Raw genomic sequence first — 17,338 nt, 5'->3', positions numbered from 1 at the left:
GCTGTCTTAACAAAATGTCCCTTGCCTTCACTTGTTCTAAAATAATAGGAATAAAGGTAGGGGCTGAGTTCAGCAAAGGTGCTTTCTATTTCCAGCCCATTTTAGTCACTCACGCTCTTACACTCAAACACCATTTGGTACCCTGGAGTCCTTGACCTAATTTCCCTGTCATTAGAAGGGATAGGCATTGTTCCTGAACCTCAACCACCTTTTGTTGCCTTGGAAACCATGAGAGGCAGCAGTCACATTTGCTAATGGAAGCTCATCTGCCTTCTGAGTTGGACTGGTAGACAGTTTTACTAAAGGCATACTGTGAAAGTCCACCATTTCAAGGTTCTATATGGGGTGGGAGAAGAGACTTCAGGAGAAGGGCCAAGATTAACACCAACGTCTAGTCTCATCCTACCCTGTATTCAATATTAAATTAGGGTGGGGAGACCTCATTGAACATGACACATTAGCTGAAGATGCAACTATTCATGCCTACTTTTAATAGACCCATGGCGTTTAAAAAGATGTTATTGAGTCTGGCTCTGGAGCAGTTCTAAGCTTAAATGTTCCTTAATACCAATTTTATTCTATATCTTTTTAGTTTATGAGGCTGCTGTGAGACAGTCTCTATTTAAAGGGCCTATGAAGGGAGAGCAGAAGGGGCCAAGACGTCGTCCATCAATGGTTATTACCAGTGCTTTTTCCCAAGAAAACAGGTGCCAGAACTCACCATGAAATTGTTACAGTAAGTCTCTGCTCGACACATGGCAACCCTGAACAGATGCTGGTTTGACAACAGCTGCGTTCACGGCAGGCAGAAGTGTGAAAAACCGGCAAGCTGTCTCCCTAGCTGATTTTTGGGTCACCCCTGGTTCTGGTGCAGGTCAAATAAATGTGCCCCTGCCAGTGCCAGAGCCAGTGTGGTGTAGTGGTTAAGAGTGGTGGACTCGTAATCTGGTGAACCGGGTTCGCTTCCTTGCTCCTCCACATGCAGCTGCTGGGTGACCTTGGGCTAGTCACACTTCTCTGAAGTCTCTCAGCCTCACTCACCTCACAGAGTGTTTGTTGTGGGGGAGGAAGGGAAAGGAAATTGTTAGATGCTTTGAGACTCCTTTGGGTAGTGATAAAGCATGATATCAAATCCAAACTCCTCCTCCTCCTCCTCTTCTTCTTCTTCTTCTTCTTCTTCTTCTTCTTCTTCTTCTTCTTCCCTTGTTCCCTTAGATTCAGGTGGGTGGCTAAGACAGCCCTTCTTGGGTAATTGCGCACATGTGCAATAGTAGAGGCTTGGCTGGAAAATTTAAATCCCCCCGCTGCTACACAGGAGACAGATTTAAGAAAAGGATATATGAATTGGCCCTGCCCTGTAGTCTGACCAGTCATGGCTAGGAGCTGGGTAGAATCGTGGATCAAAAAAAAGTGTAGACATGCACACGCTGGCCAGCTTCTGTTTTGACTGGAAATGTTTGTTTTTGATTTCTCAGAAGTACCGGTACGTAAAGGCAAGAAGCAGGCAGGGGGAGCGCTCTCCCTCAAGGGCATCCAACTGAGAGGTGCCGGAACTGTTCCAGCATGCTCTGGCTGAAAAAATGCACTGGTTTTTACCTTGCAAGCAGACTGAGCAGGCACATAGGTAACCTGGTTTGCCCCACTATGGGTGAGAGGCATTGTCTTTCTTTCTTCTTTTTAATTGGATTATTCCAACACAAAAAGAAGAGAAACAAGATAAAGAAAACAGTATACAACAAAAGGTGAGTAAGCACAAACCTTTCAGTCATGTACAGAGACTGTGCAAAGCAATGGGTCAGTGCACCTGGCTGTTAACCAGAGGGTTGGTGGGTAGAATTCCTGCATTACAGGGGGTTGGATAAGATGACCCTCGGGGTGCCTTCCAAATCTACAATTCACAATGTAGGGATTGTAGTCATTTAGAAACATTTAATTTACCGGTAGGCTTGAAAGACAAATACCCAGAAGAACCAGCAGGTGAGCAATAGGTTCTATCGCTATAATAGAGAGAGAGAGAGAGAGAGTCAGGGAAGACTTTCATCTTGGTACTGGGCCTTAGCATCACATTCTCCCATACCCTTTTGGAGAGGCAAGCCATCCCATAGCTGCATTGCCAACACACATGTCCAGCTTAGTGTCAATGGAAAGGTTGCTGGTTATGGTGGAAGCCACGTAGACAAAATTGTTATTATAATGCCCAATCAAATGATGACAAGAGTCATTAATGTTTCCATTTACAGGCAAGTAAAAGTCATAAAAATCGACCAAATAGCTGCAAAATCCTCTGGTCCCTCCCCCCCCCCGACTCTTAGATGGTGCCTGAGTTTTTCCAAGACTGCAATGTGCAGAGCTTCCTTAAGCCAATTATTCGCTGTGATGTTTGAGCAATCCTTATACCCCTGGGCCACTATGAGCTGAGCAGCCATTAACAGATAGATAATAAAGAGTTTCAGCATGACAGAGAAGTTACTGTAGGTAGGAGGCACAAAGCCAGGTCTGCCTGTACCGCATTACCAATAATAGTGCCAATTTCTGCTATTACAGTGGACCAGAAAGTGCGAACTGATGGGAAGGGGCACCAAAGGTGCCAATATGTCCCTGTGGCTCCAAAATTACACCAACGGAACTTGTTGCCTGGTTTCTAAAAGTGATCCCCATCCATGCAGGCATGAGAAAACAACTGTGAATTATTTTCATTGAATTTTCTGTAATGGTGGTTGAAACGGAAGAAAATGGTTTTGTGGGCCAGATCTTATTCCACCTTAACCATATGAATTTCCTCTCCCAGGTCCTGTCCCCCAATGGAGTTCAAACCACACAATGAAGGATATAAAAAGTTTAAGGCTTTGCATGACTTTCAGGGACTGTCCCCTTTATTTGAGTGGCTGGCAGTGTTAAAATGTGTTCAAATGCATTTCAAATGGAGATAAAATCTGGATAATATGCACTGTATTTCTGTTTAAATTGTAGTCATTATTTCCAAATTTGCACCTATACAAATCCTCTTTTACACGCAATTTTAGAAATAATGACTATAATTTAAACAGAAATACAACATAACTCGCCATAGTTGGGAAGTCTACAAAACTGGGCTCTCATTCTTCTTCTTTTCCAGCTGATGCACTTCCTCTTCCTTGTTGATATGAAAGTGGCCTCCATAGTTATTGCTTGTATAATTCTATTCTTTTTACTGTGCTATTCTGCTTTTATGTTTGGGTTCTGTGATTCTTCTTTTAATGTGTTTAAAGAAGAAGAAGAAGAGTTGTGTAAACTGCCTTGAAAATGAAAGTTCAGACATAGGCTATAAATATTTTATAAACATGCAAATAAACCACTTACTGGCAATAGGAAATCAGGTGCCTGCACCTTTAGTTGTTCTGGAATACCTTCTCTGTGGGTTGCAAAGATGTTAGGCACATTAGCCAAGCAAAGTGAGGAGCTTTGCGAGCTACAGAGAATATGCTCCAGGACAACCACAGGCACAGGTTTCCAATCTCCTGTTCATGTAATCCCTATGGTTTCTGGTTTCTGTGCTACTACTGACATAACCACACTTCTATGCATGTTTTCTTATAAGTCATTCCTACTGAATCCAATGGGTCTTAATCTAAGTAAGTGTGCATAGGATCTCTGACTTACCCACTGTGATAACTAACAGTAATGGCTAGTGCCCATTAGAAGTGGCAGCAGGACAGAAGGCAGAGAGAGTAATAGTAGGTGGAGCCAGAGCCAATGACCACTGTAGCAAACCAATTCTAGTTCTGCCCTCTTCCTCCTCCTTCCTGCTGAGTTATACAAGGGGCAACAGGAAGTTGATGGGCAGAAACAGATGCACATATATGCACTCACGAAACCCCACATGGATTCTTGCTAGTCTGCAAAAACCATTTCCTTCTGCATAGAACCTGCAGCACAGTAAGAAGGTCGACTAGGGCTGCCATATTTCAAATAGTAAAAACCAGGACCACCCAAAACTGTTGAGCTTCTTTAAAGGAAAACCTACAGGGCAGACCTAAGGTCGACTACTTACATCTTAACACAGTGTTGACAATGGCTACATAAAAGCAGTTTTTCTTTTGGCACCAATGTGCTTAGATTGGACCTTTTTAAAATGTACATTCCAGATTAATCGGGTATTAACAGCACAATCCCAGGCATCTTTACTCAGAAACCGCACTGCATTCCCATATAAGCAATAGGACTGCAACCTGAAACATCGACCAGTAGGTGGCCCTTGAGAACACAGAACTACATGCAGAATGAACCCACCAAGAGAAGCAATAGCTGTTGATAATGTAATTTTCCAGAACTCCGGATGAAATTATTGTAGCTACTGCTCACTTCAACCTGCCTACACGACACCTTCTAATGAGAATGACAATAAGGAACATTTTGTGCTTTTTGACCTCTGGATTCTCCCATTTTTACGGTAGGAGAAAGCTGAAACATCTTGAAAGGAGGTTGCTACTATCTAATGTCTGTCTGCAGTGGTATGGACAATGTAACCTATGCTGCTGGCCCTGTGGCAGTGTGGTGTAGTGGCTACAGAGCTGGATGAGTAGAACTTGGGAAACACAGGTTTTAAATGTATTTGAGCCTCAGAGGAAATGCAGTTTGAAAAAGCTTTATTCTTGCATTTGAGGGTCCAGGGAGTGGATAAATCCAAGATGGAGCGCCAAACACAAAACCGTGTGCTGAAGAAGGCAGAGTACACTCATGTTATCCACTCCACAAACACAAAAAGAGAGGCTTGCTTCTGCCAATCTTGTGGCATAGCATTTCGGTTGAGATTCCTGCATCATTTAAGTTAAAACTACAATCCACAATCAGACCTTCCCCCAAGTCATTATTACTGCGTATAGATGAACTAAAATCCTTAGTGTTCTGGTTATTGAATTGAAATAACCACGATTTTCTCTCTGTAAGACCCTTGAAGGCTTACCGGTCATCTTGCTCTATATCGTCTTTGTCCTTCCCAGCATCCTTTGGCAGTGCAGACCAGGCAGAATCGTTCATGACGGAAGCCAGGTGAGGCAAAAGGGTTAAGTTCCCTCCATGACAAATTTCACTTCTGCATTGCGGCAGCCTGAGGGCACACCGCCGTTGTCCCCAACCCGCTGCCGGAACAGGAAGGGGAAAGCCTTCCTGAAGGATTTGCGGAAGCTGTCTCCCATGAAAGCATAGACAATGGGGTTGAGAGACGAGTTGGCATATGACATGCAATTGGCCCACGTCTTGATCTTGTAGGTCTCATAGTTGGCCTGGAAGTGGCGGTAGAAGCCCTGGAAGAGCAAGTAAAGCTGGATAGGACCCCAGCAAATGGTGAACAGCAGCACAATCACCACCACCATCTTGGAAATCTTGGCCCTCATGGCAGCTGAGCGCTCAGACATATGTTGCACCTGCTGGGACTGAACAGAAAAGGCACAGGTGGTCCACCCAGTGTAAGAGAATAGGAAGAGCCCTGGTGGATCACACCAAAGGCCCATCTAAACCCAGCGTCCTGTTCTCAGATGCCTATTGGAAGCCTGAAAGCAGGACATGAGTGTAACAGCACTCTGCCCACACAGCATTATGAGAGAGGGAGATCCATTTTCTCCATGCCATGCATAATTTTATAAATTTCTATCATGCCCCCACCCCGATCATATTTTAAAACTAAAAAGCCCCCAATGTTGTAACCTTTCCTCATAGGGGAGTGGCTCCAACCCCTTGATCATTTTAGTTGCCCTTTTTGGAAACTTGCTACATGATAAGAGAATAGGGGAGGAATTTGACATCCTGCTCTTCTACTTGTTCCATCAGTGAAAGCATTTCAGTTTAGCAGGTGGAATGATCCCCCTCTCGCCTCCCCACACACCTTGTTCAAAGGGTTCTCCCAACCCCCTAACCACCACCCACCAAACAGGAGGCCTGGAGGGGAGGCGGGGAGGCCCCATTATGCAAGTGGATTTATACATACATACATACATACATAACATACATACCTCACCTATCTGGCTGGGTTTCCCCAGCCACTCTGTGCGGCTTCAAACAAAATATTTAAAATACAATAAAAATTAAATATAATAAAAATCAGTCCTTGTGCAGGACTTATGTTGACATGCAGGGCCAGATTAAGACCTTTAGAGACCCTAAGCACTTGAAAGATTTTGGTGCCCCCATATATATCTAATTCAAAATATAAACACGTGAGCCTTGGTGGACCAAGTGGAAGTTTACCAATTACCAGATTTTAATTTTTTATATATCATTAATCTTTATTATTATATAGTTTTCTTTTTATTATTGCATAGATATATACTGGTATGTATTTTTTCCCATTTATTGTGGAGGCCATTTTTTTCAGCTGCACCATATGGCCCATGGTAAATCCAGCAATGGAAAATTTCTGTCGTTCCCCCCTTCCCTTGGTGCCCTAAGCACATGTGTATTTTGCGTAATGGTTAATCCAGCTCCGTTGACAGGGCTTGTTAGTTGACACCCTAGGTGTTTAGTACTTTGCCTGTCTTTTAGCAGTTTGGTATAGATTTCATAGGCCTCCTTTAGATTAGCGAAACTGAAAATTTGCCTGTAACATGTACAGGAAGGTTGACAGAGTTGTGAAAGCCCAACAAAAAGCAGGGTGACCATTCGATTTCTGTCCACCGACTTACCTGGTAATCATGGTCCATGGGTTCCACCACAGGGCGTCCAAGGCGCTTGAGCATGATAGAGTAGCAAAGGCAGATAGTGAGGAGGGGCAACAGATAGACAGCCAGGAAAGTGTATAGAATGAAGATGCGCTCCTGGCTCTTGCTGGTGAATGCCTCAATACAGTAGGTGCGCAAGCCGTACCAGTAGCCGACCTCAGTGCGATGGTACACAGCCATGGGCAATGAGAGAATGAAGGAACCTAGGGGGTCAAAGACACAGATGTCAGGCTCCTATGCAGCGATGCTCCATCTTGTAACCTGCAGAGATCAAAGCAAAACCTGCAGAGATCAAAATAACGTCAATGAGCAACAGTAAACAAACCAGGCCTTATCCGGATACCATGTGATTAAGGCAGATCCTGTTTTTTAGTAAATAGGAGTGGAGAAAAGGTGAGACCAAGATTTTGACAGCAACTGAAGTGAACATGAGTGCCAGTGAAGACACTGGCTCCACCAATTCTGCTTATAGCCTGCTTGTTTCTTAATGTACTGCAGGGTGTTAATTAGCTTACCAATGTCATTGTGTTTCTCTTATCAATACTGATTTATTAATGGTTACTGCACAGAAGAGAGCATTATTGGCTGCTCACTCTCCACCTTAGAACAAATCTATATCACCAGGTGCCACAGAAAAGCACTAGACATATCAAGAGATGCATCGCATCCTGGTCACCGTTTCTTTGAGCTCCTGCCCTGCCATACAGAACAATGAAGGCGAGAACGAGCCGTCTCAAGAACAGTTTCTTCTCTAGAGCAATTTCGGCCTTAAATGGAAAGTCTGGACTTTGAAGTCATCTTATTTTACTTGTTATATTGTATCATATTGTACTGTTTTAATTAGTGTTTTGTAGTTATTTTAAATTTATGTGGAGTGCCTTATCTGAGTGGATAGAGCAACCGAGTAATTTTGTTGTTCCTGCAAGGGGACAATGACAATAAAGATTATCTTATCTTATCTTATCTTACACACATGGTTAAGTATACCCACATGTAAAAATACCTGCTAACAGAGGGTTGCATGTCATGCATCTGATGAAGTGGACTGTAACCCATGAAATTAGCTATTTTGGTCAATAAAGAAGTTGGTATTAGCATCTAAGCAAGTATCAACTTCTTCTTTATTGACCAAAGCAAAAACACATACACCAAAGAGTCAATAAAGAAGCTGGTACTTGCTTAGATGCTGAGTGACAAGCCTGATGCCAGGAATACCAAACTGGATGGGTTAGGATTTAAGTTTACCTGGCTCCTCCATATCAAGCAAGCGCCAGCCCCTTTCTTCCCCATAAATTTGTGTCCATAGACTTTGCTGCCCTCACTCACCAATCCAGATCGCAAAGCTGACTGCCATGGCTACCTGGGGGGTCCGATAACGGAGTGATTGCAGTGGGTACAGTGTAGCATAGCAGCGATCCATGCTCATCGCCATTAGAGTGATGCACGTAGCCTGCACAGTCACCTGGTGAGAAGAGAAACAACTGGCAAAGGGAGACCAAATGAGCTGTTCCTGTAGACTCCAGCACTCACCTCCACCCTCTTCATGGGACAGGCACTGTTCCCATACAGCTGCGCACATGTGTATGATATACAGTGCACAGACACTCGCCCTCACTGCAACACACGTAGTATCATAAATCCACTAAAATATCACACATAGATTTTTCCACCATTCAAGCTCACCTGCTGCAAATAGTTGACGAATTTGCACATGAAGTCCCCAAACACCCAGCTGGGGAGGGGATAGAGTGTGGCGGTGAAGGGAACGCAGCACACTAAGAAAATTATGTCAGTGGTAGCCAGGTTTGCTGCAAAGGATACAGAGTCAACATCAGCATGGGACCTAGGCATAATAGGCGCAATAAAGATCACACAAGTGTGTGCTTCAATCAGTATTGGTTGTAGTGGGAAGTCCCTCTTACTGCCTCCCTCCATCTTTGTTGTCGTTTAGTCGTGTCCGACTCTTCGTGACCCCATGGACCAGAGCACGCCAGGCACTCCCGTCTTCCCTTACTGCCTCTCTTATTAATAACAATCCAGTCAAATGGGCGACATATATATAATTAAAAGTTTCTTATCATCACCATCACATACAGGAGCAATTTATAAAAGATTTCTGTTTACTGAGGCATGTAATGGCTGAAAGATACTGCTCCTAGAAACCTTAAAATGGTATGGAAGATGGAGCAAGCTTGTTTTCTACAGCTCTTGAGGGTAGGACTTGAGGCAATGGCTTCAAGTTACAAGAAAGGAGATTCCAACTAAACATTCGGAAAAACTTTCTGGCAGTAAGAGCTGTTTGGCAGTGGAACAGACTCGCATGAGAGGTGGTGAACTCTCCTTCCTTGGAGGTTTTTAAGCAGAGGTTGGGTGGCCATCTGCCATGGATGCTTTAGCCGAGATTCCTGCATTGCAGAGGGTTGGACTAGATTACCCTTGGGTCCCTTCCAGCTCTATGAAAGTTTCTATCATTTGCTCTGGAGACATGTGGTTGTTTTTGAAATGTTTTTACTTATGTTATTCACAATTCCTTTGCTTTGTGGTTTACTGCACCAGGCTCTTTAAGTAAGAACTGTGGAACTTAAAATGAAATAAATAAATAAATAATATTCTGCTTCATGTTCCTCACTGGATGCTCACTGCATCCAGAATTTTGGAATAGTGACATTTCTGATGGAGCCCCTTGAACACTCCAGAATAAAGGAGCATTGAGACCAGGGCTGTTGTTGCTAGTTACTCCTTTGGTATCTTTGCACAGTTCCTGTATAAATCTGCTTCCAGAGCCGCAAGTGCAAGTGGTGGTGGTGTTTTATTTCTTATAAATAGCACTTTTAAATTGAGCAATTCCACCGATGTATCCCTACATATACCAGGATATTTGAGGATATTTGGTGAGCCAACATGACAGTGATGTGGGATCGAGGATTGGAATGATCATTCTGTGGTATTTTGGCAGTGGACAGAGCTGTACTGTAATTTTAAAATAAATGTTTTAATAAAATTATCTAATTCAAAAAGATACTGGGATATTTAATGCACAAAAAATAGGGCTGAGCACTTCCAGGTGACCTGTTTATTGAGCATTCACTCTGATTTGTTTGCAGAGGGATTAGACAATGCTGGCTCCTTGGCAGTTAGATGACCTTGCATCAAAGCAAGTGTTATCCCATCACTTTCCTTATTGCAAAAAAGTCCAGTCTTTTGGGGAAGCAGATTTGTCGCAAAAGACCACTCAATCAACTAGAACTGTGCAACTTGAAATTGCTAGTACTGTATGTGTCTGAATCCCACCTGAAAAAGTGATAGTGTGAAAGTGCACCGAGAGCAGGTTGCAGCTTTTGGGAGGAGGAGGAGGAGGAGGAGGAGGAGGAGGAGGAGGAGAAGGAGAAGGAATAACAGACCCCAGTAATGAAGGAGAATGGGACTGGAAAATAGCTCAGAGGAGGAATAGTATACAACTTAGACCAGTCACAAAACCATTTTTGATGAGATACAAGCCTTCACACAAATAATGGAAAGCCTAACAATGATTGTGAGATGGAAAACAAACAAAATATTGGCAGTCTTCACACACTAAGGAAAAGCAGAGGGCAGGGTGGTGGATCGTGGTAATCAGACAAAAAAACACTTTCTGTGCCAAGGACTGCGAGTGGGAATTTCTCATCTAGACTCACCAAGCTTTGATTTAGATGCAGACGCTGACCAGCTTCTCACATTATATTGGCTGAATCCCTTGGCTAGCTCAAGGAAATTGAAAATGTGAAACCATGGGGAGCTTCCCTTCATACTGTCCTTGTCGAACAGCTGTAGTATGGCTCATCAGGCAGCAAATTTGCATCTCTGTTTAGCTTTTCAAAATATTTTGAAGATGTTTTATCACTTCTCATTTGCTGTCTTAGGGAGGAAGGGTAGGATATAAATGTATAAACAAACTATTTAAATTAAATTAAATTAAATCTCCAACCAGTGAGTTGTGGATATTTCTCGGGCAGTTTAAACATTTAAGGAAACTGAGCACAAAAGGGAGGGAATCCTCTTGGCTCCCAAAAGCATAATGTGCATTTTGAACTGTGTACCTGTTGCTGTTATGTACAGAATTTGTATCTAGCACGGAGATACCTGTGTGTTCTGCCCCCTCCCCTGGTATCTGTTTAATGGGTAAAATGCTTGCTTTTTAAAAGAACATGCTTATATATCCAGATGTTGAACCTCCAGCCCTCAAGCCTAATTAAGCCTGTTACTGGTCCCACTTTGGCCCATGAAGCTGTTTCCCTCAGACTATGCCTGCCTGCTCCAACCTTGAATTGTATGTGGAGGAAGGTAAGGACACGGTTCAAAAGAAACATTCAGGAGCTTAAAGTGAGCTCTGGAGGGTTCCTTTGCATGTTTTCTCACAACAGAGTCCCACTATATTCAACGCTGAACTCAGTGGGACTTACTTCTAAGTAGACACTATAGCTGTGGCACGCAATCTACCGGTAAATATGTTGATAGTACATGGAGAGCTATGAAATTGTGAGAGTTGTTATACAAGGGTGCCAAATTTGTATGATAAATAATGGAAGAAACAGATTAAGTAATATACCAATTTGCAGTATTTTCTATTGGTAAATCAACGTACATCATGAAGATAAATTACATCCACAATTATTTTAAAGTTAGAGCAAGTGTACCGAAGAGACCTGAAGAGCATAGAGAAGAGTAAGATAATCTCCCCCTGGTAGTAGATCACCACTGGAAGACACCAGAAGAAGTTAGATCCCAGGAACTGTGCGAGCAGGAGGCTATGGACCATAAATGTACTCTTAGAAGCTCTTAAAATTATACGGTTGGAAGGGATCCAGTCCAACCCTCTGCAATGCAGGAATATGCAGTTGCCTCATATGGGGATTGAAATTGAACCTACAACATTGGCATTGTTAGCACCATGTTCTAACCAACTGAGACATCCAGCTGGACGAGAATCAGTTTAAAATGAAAATAAAAATTGGGATGGATGGGTATTTTAACCAACTGTCTGTGAAATCAGTAAAATGCAATCAAGACAATTCATTAGCGGTGGTAATACTTTATTTACCACACCGAGTGGAGAAGGCATGACTGGCAAATTCACTATGAGGTTAGTTTTCAACAGCCTTTCCTGTCCTGTTTACTGGTATGTTATGGAAGAACTGGCGGTAACAATGGGAAAGGGCTGTGCATACTTGGGATACAAAATATTCCATTAGCAATCCTGGTTAGAACTGATGGGCACTCTCTGGTATAACAGGAGCCTAAAGTCATGTCTGGGCACTGTGATATGTGGCAGGTTGAAGAAGAAGTTTTACACTCCCCCCCCCCGACACCTGTCAGCAGTCAAGGTGGTCATGGGGCAAGCCTAGAGCACAGGAAAGTAAGCAGGCAGGGTTCACTCACCAATGTAGAAGTTGGTGGCAGTACGCATCTGGCGGTGCTTGCTGATGACATAGATGACCAGTGAGTTCCCCACCAGACCAAGCAGCATGATGAGCGCGTAGAAGACAGGCACAAGCCAGGCGTCCGTCAGAAACGGGGGTGAGGTGTCCTCCTCTCCACTGCTGTTGAAGATCCACAGCTGCATCCCAACTGGAAGGGCACCATCTGTGCTGGTCCCAACACTGCTAAGCTCCATCAACCAGGGTGTGGTGGGTTCTGCTGTCCCGCTGGACCAGGCCTCGGAAAGCGAAAGCTCAGCCTCCATTCCTGGAGCAAAGGGGAGGACCCACAACAACCCTACCTGGGCAACCTTCCTTCCTAAGCAACGTGAGTGGGAAGTCTTACTAATTTCTCTGAAAGGAGAGAGAGAGAGAGAGAGAGAGAGAGAGAGAGAGAGAGAGAGAGAGAGAGAATGATGATAATGATGTAGCAGGGACTGGAGCAACTACTGATGTCCCAATGGTGATAAATTTCTTCTTACCCACAGGAGAGAGGGGTGTGTGACTTGCTTGCAAAGTCCTGGCAGAAATAGGGTTGGCTGCCAAATGTAGGGAAAGGACACACACACACACACACACACACACACACACCTGTTAAACTTCAAAGCTTAGGCAGGTCTTTGGGTGGAAGGAAAAAACAATTAAGAAGCTTCCTAAGGTTTCTCCAATCTTTCAGGCTCAGGGGCAGTAGCGAGGTGTTGCAGCAATTATTAGAGGTGGAGTTGGCAAAAGAGCATCTTTTGCACTGGTGGGTTCTCTCTGAGTTGATCCCATTATTCCTGCAATCCTTCTCCTGTGCCAGAACAGAGACCCCGCACACCCCTTCACCCTCATCTGCACCACAGCGTGCTGGCAATTCTCTCTCCTTCTCTCTGCCCTTTCCACTACGCTGGGGGTTCCAGAGCTCCTTCCTGTGCCAACTCCTTCTTTTCCACCCGCCTCCTTTGGCGCAGCATCCTTTCCGGGACTTACCCTGACCGACGCTGGGCTCTGCACCCAAGGAGAGGCACAGCAGGCAAGCTGAACTTGCCGATGAGGGGAGGAAGAGGCGGCTCTGATTGGCTCCCAGGGATGCAGTCCACAAGTGCGCGGGGGAGGCTTGAAGATGCCCAGTCCGGGACGAAGGGAGCGGCAGGCAAGTGCACAGCAGAAAGGATCCTCGCGATGCGTGCAAGTGTCTGGCAGAAATGATGAAGACCATCCTCTGTCTCACACGCCGGCTCGGCTGCAACCCCTCCCAGAGGCGAAAAGAGAGCGAGGAGATCAAACGTGGACAGTTCGAAATGTGAGTCTGGCGGACGGGGAGGACTCCAGAGGTCTCCCTGAAAGTTCTTCCGTGAGAACATAGAGAGGCCACTATTTTCCTGAGATGACCTTGGGTGTTTTCCGTGGTCCTCTCTGATTTAAATCGAGGAAGGAATCACAAACCTTACTTCTTTCTGCAGAGGTACTGAACTGAACTGAACTAACGACGTGCAACGGGTTGACTCTGGGGATCCCTTCCAACTCTACAATTCTATGAATCCATGATACAAAAAGCTTTGCCCCGTTTCCCTGCATATTTGAATTCTTTGACAATTTGAATAGGACTGTGAGTTATTGGGTGAGTGGGGGGCTGATTTTCCTTTTCAGCATTTCTGAAAACTTTCCGTTAGGGTTAAGCACACTATCCTGCACAATTAAAAAATGAACAAAATCTTTATTTTATTTGCAAAAAAACAAAAACAAAAACACACACACACACACGTACCTAAAGCTCAAGAAAACCCATTTAAATAAAAAATAAATCCTTGCTGAGTTCCCTGCTCCTTTTTAAATAAATGGCTTGCATTTCAGAAGGACTCAGGTTCAAATCTGAGCATCTCCAAGTGAAAGCACTTCAGCAGTAGATGATGGGGGGGAAACTTCTGCAGATCCTAGATTTCTGCTGACCAGCCTTCCCTAGCCTGTGGCCCTTCCAATGTTGTGGAACTCAAAGTTCCATCAATTCCAGACAGCATGGCCAGCAGACAGGGATTATGGGAGCTGCAGTCCAAAATGTCTAGAGGACACCAGGTTGGGGAAGGTAGGTGTAGATAGACAGTACTGAGCTACATGGACAAATGTTGGCTCCTTCCCTAGTAATTGTTTGAAATGGTAGTCTGTGAGTTGGAATCTCTCATTTGCTTAAACCATGGGTAGGCAAACTAAGGCACTGGGGCTGGATCCGGCCCAATCACCTTCTAAATCCGGCCCACAGATAGTCCAGGAATCAGCGTGTTTTTACATGAGTAGAATGTGTCCTTTTATTTAAAAAGCATCTCTGGGTTATTTGTGGGGCCTGCCTGGTGTTTTTACATGAGTAGAATGTGTGCTTTTATTTAAAATGCATCTCTGGGTTATTTGTGGGGCATAGGAATTTGTTCATTTCCCCCCAAAAAATATAGTCCGGCCTCCCACAAGGTCTGAGGGACAGTGGACCGGCCCCCTGCTGAAAAGGATTGCTGACCCCTGGCTTAAACAGCCTTCAACACCTGTTGTGCTGCTCCACCCCCACATAGTCAATGGGATTATATAACAAGGGGGATTCTAGGTGCCCCTCCTGCCCCAATCACAACAAGCCTCTGAGGGTAAATCAAGCTTGGAAAAGGTTGACACCTTCATGGCCTGGCACAAATTGAACCCAGGCCTCCACTGTTTGTATCCAACACTTGATCCGAAGGGATTCTCAAGCTTCTGATACTTGAAGCAAGGTTTGGAGAAGAGCCCTTCCCATGGTACACAGGGAGAGGGTCATCTTCTGTTTTATAATTAAGGAATGAATTTGTTATAGTGACCACCTCTGTTTGGGGAACAAGGCAGACCTAAGCAACCAACCTCAGCCAGGTCCTTCAAAGATCATACCCTTTTACATGCATTGGCTCTTACTTTTGCCACTCCACTTATTTTGATAGTCTCATCCCCTCCAAATGAGTATTTGTCCTTCACCCCTGAGGCATCTGCTTTCCAGTCTCTTAACTAATATAAGAGCATTATTTTTTTCTTTTCCCCACCCCGTCCCTCCATCCCCAATATCTCGAGTGTCTCTAAATGAAGAATGAATGAATGAATGAATAACCACCTAGAATAGCAATCGTTCTCAGGAAGAAGCTTATCTTCTCTCTTGAATGCTTCTGAAAGGTATGAGTGGCTTGGCTTCCTGATATAAAAATGTCCAAGTGTTTCTTTATTTGCTTTTCATCCTAAGCCAATTTTACCGAGAGATGAATGTCTCATCTCTTCATCCATTTCCTTCTATGATTTCTTTGGAAGATCTTTTCATAGGCCTCTTAGTTCCAGTGTCATGGTGACACATGCTGGCATAAAGACCTCAATAAGCAAAGAGGCACTAAGGATGGGAAAGCACACAATGAGGCAGAGCCATATTGGTAATGAAGTATAAGGGCAGATGAAAGGGTTCTTGAATGAGGAAGGGGAGAGAGTGGGGAAATAACAAAACGGGAGGAAGCCAAGTGGACAGTCCTGTTCTACTCTTCGACCGCATTCAACTCCTGTTTGCTGTACACTTACTGCATCTCCAGTGCTGGGTTTTTAATCCGTGTTCACACAGCATGATCCAAAAGGCATATGTATCCAAGTACTGCTGGTTGATGCCTCATTTCTCAAACCCACTCACAAACACACATGGCGTAACCGGCTGCACATAAATAATGCTCTTCAATCTTTTTCTCACAATATCAAATATTTGTCTCATACATAATCAGCATGTAAAGATCGACAAGGTGTAAATATCAACAAAGTAAATAGAAGTCCCAACGAACCAGTTCGTTCATAAAGTCCAAATATAAGCTAGTTTCTAATCCACATATGCCTATGTGTATTCATAAGGTCCAAAGAATCCAAATGGGAGCTTGCTACAGTTCCATGACAAGGATTTCCGGAATAATGACCTTGTTACTCCCTCCTGGGCTTCGTCAGTTGTACATGTTTCTAAATAATATAAATAAATACAATATGGTATTTCAACATCTTTTTAACAAAAAATACAAACAATATGGACAATTGCACCAAACGTGTACATACCATATGATGTATATCAAGATTATAGATCTCATGACATAGTGGTTGCTGTATAAAATAACAATTGTTGCAATGTCAGGTTATATAGACAGGCACAGTATTGATTTTACTACAGGTGATGGCAATCTACAGTTCCAGAGTTGCCTTCTTAAAGTGGCCCATACAGTACAACTGATGTAAAACAAACTCGATCCATGCACAGGTGTTATACATATAAACATTAATAACTCATAAAAACAACTATAATCAATTTCAGTATTCAGACCTGAGGGATGTAAGGAATTAAGTAGGAAATAAATCTAGCTTCTTTCTGCGTAAGGATTTTTTTAGCCTGTTCTGCACGACCTAGATATACCCAAATTACAAAAAAATGTCATGTCCTCATCTGAATGAGATGCTTGAATTAAATGTTGTACTAGAGGAGCATCTATTACATTGTTCCTAATGCTCAGTCGGTGCTCTGATATTCTTACTTTAATGAGTATGACCTACATATAACAATCCACAAGGACATCTAATCACGTAAATTACACATGGTGTAGCAAATGCCTGCAAAACAAACTTAAAACCTTCTTTGTTAGTAACCTCTTTTACCTGCAGTGCATATTTACAGAAGGTGCAATGACCACACCTAACTCCCCCCCCCCGCGGGGGATTAGATAAAGTACATTGTGTATGAGTAGGTTTTAAATCTGTATGCACCAGTATGTCTTTAAATGACTTTGTGCGATGTTTGGCGAAAAGGGGGGTCATGTTACAACCAGGGATGTCCTTAAGAATAAGGCAATGCTGTCTAATAATCTTCTCAATTTCAAAAGTCATATGGTTGTATTCTAAGGTTAAGGTAAAGGGACCCCTGACCATTAGGTCCAGTCGCGGACGACTCTGGGGTTGTGGAGCTCATCTCGCTTTATTTGCCGAGGGAGCCAGCGTACAGCTTCCAGGTCATGTGGCCAGCATGACTAAGCTGCTTCTGGCAAACCAGAGCAGCGCACGGAAACGCTGTTTACCTTCCTGCCGGAGCGGTACCTATTTATCTACTTGCACTTTGACGTGCTTTCGAAGTGCTAGGTGGGCAGGAGCTGGGACCGAGCAACGGGACTTCACCCCATTGTGGGGATTCGAACCGCCAAC

General features: G+C 43.8%; 1 protein-coding gene across 2 annotated transcripts; it reads right to left on the bottom strand.

Moving 5' to 3' along the window:
* Window positions 1-4,629: 4,629 nt before the first annotated feature.
* On the bottom strand, window positions 4,630-16,248 carry LOC117041186 (G-protein coupled receptor 54-like). Of its 2 annotated transcripts, XM_033139659.1 has the most exons (7): window positions 16,208-16,248; window positions 13,118-13,379; window positions 12,108-12,499; window positions 8,376-8,500; window positions 8,019-8,154; window positions 6,657-6,895; window positions 4,630-5,411 (listed from the first exon to the last, which is right to left on the bottom strand). In XM_033139659.1, the coding sequence occupies exons 3-7, from the start codon at window positions 12,409-12,411 to the stop codon at window positions 5,043-5,045; spliced, it is 1,173 nt and encodes a 390-aa protein (XP_032995550.1). In that variant the 5' UTR covers window positions 12,412-12,499; window positions 13,118-13,379; window positions 16,208-16,248; the 3' UTR covers window positions 4,630-5,042. The 2 variants fall into 2 exon arrangements, with proteins under 2 accessions (XP_032995550.1, XP_032995551.1); XM_033139660.1 differs by lacking the exon at window positions 13,118-13,379 and having other exon boundaries at window positions 16,208-16,237.
* Between the last annotated feature and the right edge of the window lie 1,090 nt (window positions 16,249-17,338).

This window comes from Lacerta agilis, chromosome 2, assembly GCF_009819535.1.
Source record: "Lacerta agilis isolate rLacAgi1 chromosome 2, rLacAgi1.pri, whole genome shotgun sequence".
Taxonomy (NCBI): Eukaryota; Metazoa; Chordata; class Lepidosauria; order Squamata; family Lacertidae; genus Lacerta; species Lacerta agilis.
This window is presented reverse-complemented; position numbering and strand designations above follow the sequence as displayed.